At 25.0% G+C, this 10,143-nt stretch overlaps 1 protein-coding gene across 1 annotated transcript; it reads left to right on the forward strand.

Moving 5' to 3' along the window:
* The first annotated feature begins 3,865 nt into the window (after positions 1-3,865).
* Positions 3,866-4,725, forward strand: LOC102582270 (uncharacterized). The gene has a single exon (XM_006344409.2). It carries the CDS (start codon positions 4,075-4,077, stop codon positions 4,468-4,470), a length of 396 nt encoding a protein of 131 aa, XP_006344471.1. The 5' UTR covers positions 3,866-4,074; the 3' UTR covers positions 4,471-4,725.
* The last annotated feature ends 5,418 nt before the right edge of the window (positions 4,726-10,143 follow it).

Here is a 10,143-nt window from a genome sequence, read left to right on the forward strand (position 1 = left end):
AAAAAAAAATGAAGAGATTCAAGAGAAAGCTTAAAGCAAAAACTGAGAAAAGTACTAACCTAAAATTGCTACCACCATCAGTGTGAAGAAAATAGTTTCTATTTATTAATTAATTAAATAATAGAAGTAACAATGATCCAATGGAGAGGATGCATCTAGAATAAAGTTGAGTGTTTGTGTGGTAATAAAGTGATCTTGGGCCATTGAGTGACACGTGTAGCAAGAAGTATAGATATTTGATTAAGTTAAATGACTGTTTTGCCCTTGGTCGTCCATCCTTCACATTTCTATATAATAGAAAAATAATAAATGAGACATATAGACAAAGTGATGTGACACCTCTCTATGACATCCGTTTGCATTTATCTTTTTTTTGGCCTTTTTAAAAAAAAAAAAATTATTGTATTGTAAAAGTAATTACTTAATTTATTACAAATAAATATTTTATTAATGGATGAATATTTACAACAAAAATTCTTCACATTCTTTTTTATTTGTTTGTCTCACTTCTAATCATAAAATGATAATATTTTAAGTATTTTTTAATTTATTCACAAGGAGTTATTACCCATGACTTACCTCTCTTTAATTTTGATTTTTAATAATATTCACAGCTCCCGTAATTTTTATGTTCATAACTTCCAAACTTAAATTTGTAAGTGTATGATGCCTTAAGGTATTCCTCTATTTTGCCTATAAATTCATACTTAGGGCCCTTTTGGCATGCGATATGGTATCATGATATGGAATCATGATATGAAATTGTATTTTTGTTTGGACATGCGATATGGAATTTTTGTGTTGTATATTTTCTCATAAACATAATAATCTCATAAGTTGTAAAACTATTAAAATAGCTCCAATTGTTTATTCAATCTTATCAAATAAACAAAAATTTATAAAATCGCATGATAAATTATTACAAAGCTATTTGTTCTCCACTTAAGTAATTGTTTCATCTAACTTTAATTTAATAAAAAAAATGAACATAGTAGTGTACTAGTCTTTAATATAATCCTCCCACATATTATGAATAATTTCCTCACGTTGAACTTGCATTTCTCGATCATGTGACCGAGAAGACGAACCAACATTGTTACTTTGAGCCATTTGATGGTCAATATCATCCGCAATTATATTTTCATGCTCATAGACCATAAATATTTCATCACTTTTAACAATTGGTTGGTGTGAGTTAAAGTAACTATATGTTGGTGAGAATAATAAATTTTTATGTCAGTGAGAATAATAAATTTTAAAAAGTAATGATGTGATTATAAATTTTATATGCATATGAAACAAATTGTTAGTATATATAAATGTGGGTTTGTTTTAACAAAATATAAATTCGTGGATCAATTTTTATATTAAAATATCTCAAATCATGATATGAAATTACCATATAATTTCATATCATGGTTTTTGGAGAATATGGAATCACGTCTCATGATATGAAATCATGAGATGAAATCAACATAAAATCGCATGTCCAAATGCTGATTCCATCTCACGATACCATATCGTGATATGATATCGCATGGCCAAACGCCAACTTAGTTTCATGAAGATTCACATTCAAGAGTACCTTTTCTCTTCTTCATCATATTGGTTTGTAAATAAACTAACATGTAAGAAAAAAGAAGTACATGAAGGTAAGAAATATTTCATTCTCAAGTCTTTATTTTTTCATTTGTTCTATTTTGTATCTATATAAATTCATATTTAGTTTCATGAAAATTCACATTTTAAATTATCATTTCTCTTCTTTATCATATTTGTTTGTATATTATCTAACATGTAAGAAAAAAAAGAAGTACATGAAGGTAAGATATATTTCATTCTCAAGTCTTTATTTTTATTTATATGTACTTGGACATGTTTTCTTAATATTTTGTTCATATATGTATTATATATCATTCACCAAGCAAGTATAATAAAAAAATACCTTTGTAATTATTAACAATATGTTGTCATTATGTAATTGTTCTTTCTAATAGTCAGTTTTCGGGATATTATTTAGTTTAATTATAATATTTGTTAGATTTTAAGACATGATAATTATTTAGTATTGTTAGTACTATTGAAAAAATTATATACAAATATATTACATATAGTTTAATTTTTTTTCTTTTGGTATAATTATTTTTTAATTGGTACATGATATTTTATTTACTCATATAATATTTTTTTTATTCAATTGATTGCATATGATGAAGAGTTTGGTATATGGAGCAAAATATGGTGGCGGATCTACTTGCAAAGGAAGATGGTAGGAAGAAAAAAAATGAAGCATAATTAAAAAAAAAATTTGCTAGATCTTTTTTTCTTACTTTGACTTGTATTAGTAACTTAAGCTACTTTTCCTAGAATTTTTTTATTTTAATTTGTATAAATTGTCAATGTTAATCGTTTGGTCTTTTATTATTCTACTTTTTTTTGTTATGAAGCACAATTAGTATAATTATCCCATTTCAATAACAAAAATATGATGAGTAGGAGTTTCATTTTTATTATACTTGCAAAAAAGTAATTGAAAATAAAATATTAATTTCATGATGCCATTTTTTTGCGTGTGCAATAATCTGTTTTTGTCACCATTCTTTTTTGTTTGAAATGAATTTATAATTTTTATGTAGTCACCGATAATTATAATTTTTTGTATTTTCGCCCCTTATTTTCATTTATTTATTTTACAATAAAATCAATGCATAATTATTACTACATTTAATGTAATAAAAATGTACATTTGAATTATTTATAACTCATGTCTCTTCATCTACTTGTAACTTCTAATCTTAAATATTATTCACAACTTTTGTATGTTTCATTTTTCATAATTCTTATAAATATTTAATTAGCGTTTAAAAAATTATGATAAACAAATATAACAATAAAGACATAATAATAAATTTAAAAGTCTTTTTACGATATCAGAATTTGTATAGAAAATTAGTACTCATACAAAAGATAGAGGAAATTCAAACATATAAAATATTTTCAACGTAATAAAATATATTGTTATTTCAACATATTACCTCTTATTCGATTTACTTCGCCACAATGAATATTTTATTCTACTATATACATATAATAAATAGTTTGCACTAAAAAAGATACAAAAAAATATTCTATTTTATATGTTTTAAGAAATGAAAAAATGTATCATGTTGCATATGAAAATAATTATTAATATTATCTTATATATCCGATACTAACCTAAATATAGATATTATACTCCCTCTGTCCCTAATTACTTGTTCATTTTTTAATTGACACACCTATTAAGAAATCAATTAATGACATAGTGAGTTTATCATTTACCCCTATTAATTATGAAGCGGATGAAAAGTTCTACATTTTTCAAAGTAATTAGTCATTTAATTAAGGGTATAATAGGTAAAAAATTAGTCCTTTCTTAATTTGTCAAAATGACAAGTAACTATGGACAACTATAAAAGGAAAAGTGGACAAGTAATTATGAACATAGGGAGTATATTAGTATCTTATAAATACTCTCTTTGTCCCTAATTACTTGTCCACTTTTCCTTTTATAGTTGTCTCTAATTACTTGTCCATTTTGACAAATGAAGAAAGAATATTTTTTTACCTATTATACCCTCAATTAAATGACTAATTATTTTGAAAAATGTAGAACTTTTCATTCAATTCATAATTAATAGGGGTAAAATGATAAACTCATCATGCCATTAATTGATTTCTTAATAGATGTGTCAATTCAAAAATGAATAAGTAATTAAAGACAGAGAAAGTATTTCATATAACCGCGCGAATAATTTCACTAGTTTATGGAGCAAATATAAACTAAAAAAGGCAAGTGTTACCATAATTCATGTACGAGCGTCTCCTAATTTGCCAACCTTACCATGTGCACCCATATGCCTTCCAATTCCTGTCGTGAAATTCGTTTTCCCAAAAAAAAAAACCCATTATTAACTTTTAATCATTAATTCAACTAACATCCATTATTTTGCTCCTTCAATTCTTCTTCTTCCTCCTCCCAAATTCTCATTATACATATATTCTCCTAAACATTCTGCAAATTCCCCAGAAATCATGAATATATCGGAACAAAGTTTTTTCAATAAAACTACTGCTACGACGACAACGACGACTTGTTTGTTCTTTCTCTTAATTTCTTTCTCCACTACTACTATTATCTTCTCCTCCGGCGACAGGGAAGCCGCCTCTGTTTTCCCGTTTATTTTTGCCGCCGCCGTTGTGGTGGCCGGATTCGTTGTTCTGGCCGTCCGGACAACCATTGTGGCGTGGATTACGGTGGTTGTACTCCTAGCTTTCGTCGGAAAACGACGCCGTATTTTTGCAAAGGATGGGAAGAAGATTACGTCGGAGGTGGTAGTGTATGTGGTGAATGAAGTGATTAAGGAGAAGGGATTCGTTGCTATTTCTGGAGTTATGATTTTGGGATTAATCGCAACGGCCCTGTTATGAGCGCATTAATTTACTAATAACTCTCACTTAGTAATTATTAACAAATTTAAATCCACTTTTGCTATGGAGTACAGGATTTTTTTTTTTGTTCTTTCACTATGTATGAATAACAGCTTGTTCTCTTCTAACTTTGTAAATTTATTATTCGGATCTTGGGCTAAAATTTTGATAGAGCCAAGTTCAGCCAAAGTATACATCCTGTTTTTTTCTCTGAGATATTCTAGTGTTCACATTAAATCTAAGTTCATTTTCATTGTGTTTGTTTTTATAAAAAACTGGAGTTTGTCTAGGATTCATTTTTAATTGGTTAATATGGCACTCAACATTCTTATATTACTGCATAATCATTGATATCAATACTATATTCCCAGAAAAACTTGTATGAGATTCAAAAGAATTACAAGTAGACTCCTTTTTCTATTTCAAATTATTAATTAGTCAAGATTTGAGAGAAATCAATATAATACTGTATGGCTGTATCCTGATTCTGCAGTCGATTTGGAGTCAATTTCCTAAATGGTCACCCAAGTTTAGGGAATTGCCTTGAAATATCATTTATGTTTCATTTAGGACCAAAATATCACTCAACTATCCCTATTTTCCTCCAAATATACTTGACACTTCAAGTCTCATTCTCTCCTAGTTGGCATGCCATGTTTTTGAAGCTTTTTTTTTTTTTAAGAATAGACTTATTTAATTCATCAAACTCATTTAACTAAAATAATGATCTTATTATTTTCTAAAAAGTATATATTAGTTTATTAAGAAGAAATTTTCATGCTTAAGAATCTTTTATCATAATTATTTTTTTTATTTTTCTATGCTATGAAGAATAGTTTTTAAAAATTTACTATAATGTCATCAATTTTGAATACTTATAAACACATATATTCAAAAAATATTGATATATAAATCACTCATGAATGTCAACTTACAACAATTAATCATATATTATATAATTGATCAATAATATTAAAGGTCAATTTAACTATTAAAAAATAATTAATTGGGTACTTTGAAATCCATACTTACAAGATCTTTTTTTGAAAAGAAAATAGAAAGTGAATAATATTTATATTAGAAAATAAAATTTTGATCTTTATTTATCAGTATATTAATCTCATATAATATGTATATTATTGAATTAAAATAGGCAATTCAATTAATTATTACTTGTATTTCATGAATTTAGGAAGAGATGAGAATATATATTGGTGTTTAATTGTATGATAAGTTAAAATATAATATAATATAGTAAGAATAAGAATAAAAAATTAAATTAAAATAAATAAATAATCATATTCTCGTGCTTACCAACTTTTTTGTCAACCTTACAAATTTATTTGAATACTTTTATAAAAAAAAAATTGCTTAAATTTTCAAATATTTTACTTAGGGATTTTAAAAATTACCAAGTAATAATTGCGCACACAGTTTTTTCATTGAATTTTGTTTGGTAAAAAAATATAAAGGAATTAGTTTTTTTACTTTTTGTATAACCTTCATAAATTCTCGTGTAATTTATATATTAGCCTTGTAGAGACATAAGTTTGATGAATTAAATAGGTCTATTATTTTTTAAAAATTAATGATTTAATAACATGACATATCAACTAGAATAGAAGGAGACTTTTGAGATATTTAGTATTTTTTTTTATTTTTTTGGATAAAAATCAGTAATAATATTGTTCACTTTTTCAAGAAAAAAATATTGTAAGCATGAATTTCAAAATACATAATTAATTTTATTGTAATAGTTAATTGACATTTAATATTATTGATTCATTTTAAAATTTATGATTAATTGATGTTAGTTTGCACTCATGAGTGATATATATATCGATATTTTTCTTGAATGTATATGTTTATAAGTATTCAAAATTGATGATATTATAGTACGTTTTAAAAACCTATTCTTCATAACATAAAAAAATAAAAATATTACAAGGCAATTCCCTAAACTTGGATGACCATTTAGGGAATTGACTCGTCGATTTGTAACAGGTAATGATGTTATGGTGCTGTCTAATTCCATTTCTTGCCAACTGAAGGAAGCTGCCTCATTGGCTGCTTTTGCGGTGCGTACAATATTAACCAATCACGCCGCCACTCTGGTGGATATTGAAATCCAGTCATAATCGTTTACCCTTAAATAGGTAACAATTAAATATACTTTTCATGAATAAAAGAAAGAAAAAAAAACATCTTTAAGGGTGTGTTAAATATAGGGAAGAGAATATTTTTTTATGTTTGATTTGTTAAATATTTTATTTTAGGAAAACAACCTTCTTTAAAATAAGGATAAAAGAAATTGTAATAAAAGTAGTGAAAAAAAATCTATAAATAGCATTTAGATTAATTATTTCTCCCCATTTTTCAATAGACCTCACTCACTCCGAATTTCACACAATATTAATTATATATGAATATTTTGAGAATAATAGTTTTTCTCACTTACTAAAGATTAAAAAAATATATCTCGTTTCTAACAATTATTGTCCATATACTATTTTTTAATGGAAAGTGCTAAATGACCAGAAAATTTAGCCAGAATTTGACCAAAAAATTAAAATAAAATTACAATATTTTTTTAATTTTAAAATAAACTGAATTTTTTTCCATTTTTTAGTGAAAAGGTATTAAAGTTAAAAGGATAAAAATATTTAAAAATGTAAAATAACATAGATAAAATAGCATTCTGGCCAAAAAGATTTTTCCTTTTCCAATAATAATTGTTCACTTCATGAAACTAATTGATAATTTTACAATTAGTTCTTAATTTACCCTTATCATTATTTATTATCACTAATTATAATCATTTCTCTATTACATTTTCAAGACATTGTATTTATTATATTCAAAGCGTGATATATTCCCTCGTCCAACAATAGTTGTCCACTATATTAAATAGTTGTTCAACAATACTTGTCCAATTTAAAAAATTAAGAGATAATTTACCTTCTCTGTCTATTTTACCCTTGTTATTAAATTATTTATCATCCAACACCTTTTTCAAAACATTAAATTTAATAAAGTCAATGGATAATATAGTAATGTTACCCCTATTATTTATTGTTTCTTAATGGAGTGTGTCAAGTAAGGGTGTGCATTCGGTTTTTCGGTTTGGTTTTATACTATTCGGTTTATATTTTTCGGTTTTTGGTTTTGAAGAAGTGTAACCCAATCCGAACCAAAATAAATTTGATTTGGTTTGATTTTTTCTCTTTTTGGTTTGAGTTTTTTCAATTTGGTTCATCGGTTATGTCAATAATTAGCAACATAACAAAGTTATATTTGCATTTTAAATTTATATATATATATATATTGAATTTCTTAAATATACTTTTTTAATATAAATCACAAGTAAAGCGTAAAACACAATACTTAAAAGTATATCAATTATAGATGTCCAAACATAAAAAAATAAACTAAATCATAATGAAAATAACTAAAAAGGGACAAAAGTGATTAACTACAACTTAATTCTAAGCATATATATATATATAATATAATATAATTCGATTTTTCAGTTTTTCGGTTTCATTTTTCTAAATCCGAAATCAAACCAAAAAATCAAACAAAGTAAATTATAGATCCAAAACCAAACCAAAAATCCAAAAAATCAATCCAAATTAGAATTCGATTTGATTTGATTTGGTTTTTCGGTTTAATCCAAATAGTGCACACCCCTAGACTGTCAAGTCAATAGTGAACAACTATTGTCGGGCAGAGGGAGTAGTAAGATTATCCTTCTATTAATAATTTCTCAAGAAGTGTGCAAAGTCAATAGTGAACAACTATTGTTGGACAAATGTAATATTTGTCATTTCACAAAATCAATGCATCAATGACACCATTCTTCCTATTTTACCCCTGATAATTATTAGTCTTGAAACTATGAATGTGACCAACATAGGTAAACTAAATTATTAATTCATGTTCATTGGTCAATTTAATTAATTAAAATATATTAATTTATGTTCATTTATTGAAAATTTGACTTCAATAGAATACTAAATATAGGTATAATGGTAAAGGACGTAGAATCTAAAATGATGACATATAAATAGAAACGGAGGAAATAGAAATAATGTTCAAGAAAATATTTTTTCTTCGCAACACATCCTAAATGTACTTTGCCATATATTATAAGAACTAAAATTATACTTTACTGTTTATAGGGGATTAAAAGTGCTGCTTCCCCCATCTTATATTTTGGCCAATTTTTAAACTATAAAGTAATAATACAAAATTAATATAATATATTAAATAAATAATATAATAATTAATAATTTGTTAATTTTATATAAAAAATCGTGGATAAAAAATGTAGATTTAATTAATAAAAAATAAATATATTTAATCAAATATCATGTAAATTAAAATTTATTAATAATTAGACCGTCAAAAATATTATTATTTCAAATTTTATTAAAATAACCACGCCAACTAAACTATTCACATATACATTTTCTTAACGTAATGTATGTTAAATTATAGACATGGTTTTATTTACCATAACTTATAGGCCCATTTCGATATGTACCCGCACAACGAATTCCTGCGGTAAATAAAATTCTGACCAATCGAACATCAGTAAATTAAGGCTTTTAGTTAACTCAAAAAAAAAAATTGATCATTGTCAATCTTAAAAATCTGATTTTCAATATTAAAATGGATGGAAATCTTCATTCTTATCACTGATTAAAAAAGTGTTGGAAAAATAAAATTTTGAATGCCTTTAACGTCAAATAAATAATCAATAATATTACTGGAACTATGAATATTTTTTCACTTTTAGATTTGGATCTTCACTTATATTTTCATTAGGACCAAAACTGTTCATTGATTTATTTAGCCCACACATACATTCAAGTACTAGACTTCTTAAGATAAGTTTAAAAGTAAATAACTTATTTAATTCGTTTAAATTATTATGATTTGATCACGAAGTAATTTAAAATTAAACTATATTTTAACCAAGCATAATTTATTTTAAAAAAACAATTATCAGCTTAGTTCAATTTAGTCACTAACTTCAATCTGCTCTATACTTTTGCTAGATGGCTTGAATTTTCTTCTTCACCAATAATTCTCTTTTTGCTAAAGATGGAATTTTTTTATGGAATGAATTGGGGATTTCTTGTTTTCCTTTGGTGTACTTATTTAGACTTGAATCCTGGTTAATAATTGAATTTATAGTAATTTTAACTTTAAATTCTTATTGTTTTTAGCATACATGTTTTCTCTGATTTTATTTTTTTAAGGTTATTTAGATTGGTGATACTTGATGTGATGATCTTGAATCTTAAGATGTGGGATGTGATAACTTAGTTCAAATTTGAGTTCTCTATTTTTGTTTCAATAATTGTCTTTCAATCGGATTTTTAGTATTGATTAATATTGCTTCATCTGTTTTAATTTGATATAAAAATTTAAAAATATTTTTTTTTGAATTTGTGATTTTTTAAATTAAAAATATTTAGAATATAAAAATTATTTTTTAATTTCGTGCTCTTAAATATGGCATGTGAAAAAAAATTAAAAAATTATCAGAAAAAATAAAATGTTTTTAAAATGAATTAAAAAAAAAGAGAAACAAATTAAAATAAAAGGAGTATAATCTTCACTAATTTCTAACTAAAATGTTATGTGATTATAACAAATCTTTTT

Source organism: Solanum tuberosum, unplaced genomic scaffold (assembly GCF_000226075.1).
Source record: "Solanum tuberosum cultivar DM 1-3 516 R44 unplaced genomic scaffold, SolTub_3.0 scf00055, whole genome shotgun sequence".
NCBI classification, from domain to species: Eukaryota; Viridiplantae; Streptophyta; class Magnoliopsida; order Solanales; family Solanaceae; genus Solanum; species Solanum tuberosum.

Excerpts from the sequence above, each read along its gene's own strand:
- LOC102582270 (XM_006344409.2), top strand. The coding sequence starts at position 4,075 with ATGAATATATCGGAACAAAGTTTTTTCAATAAAACTACTGCTACGACG.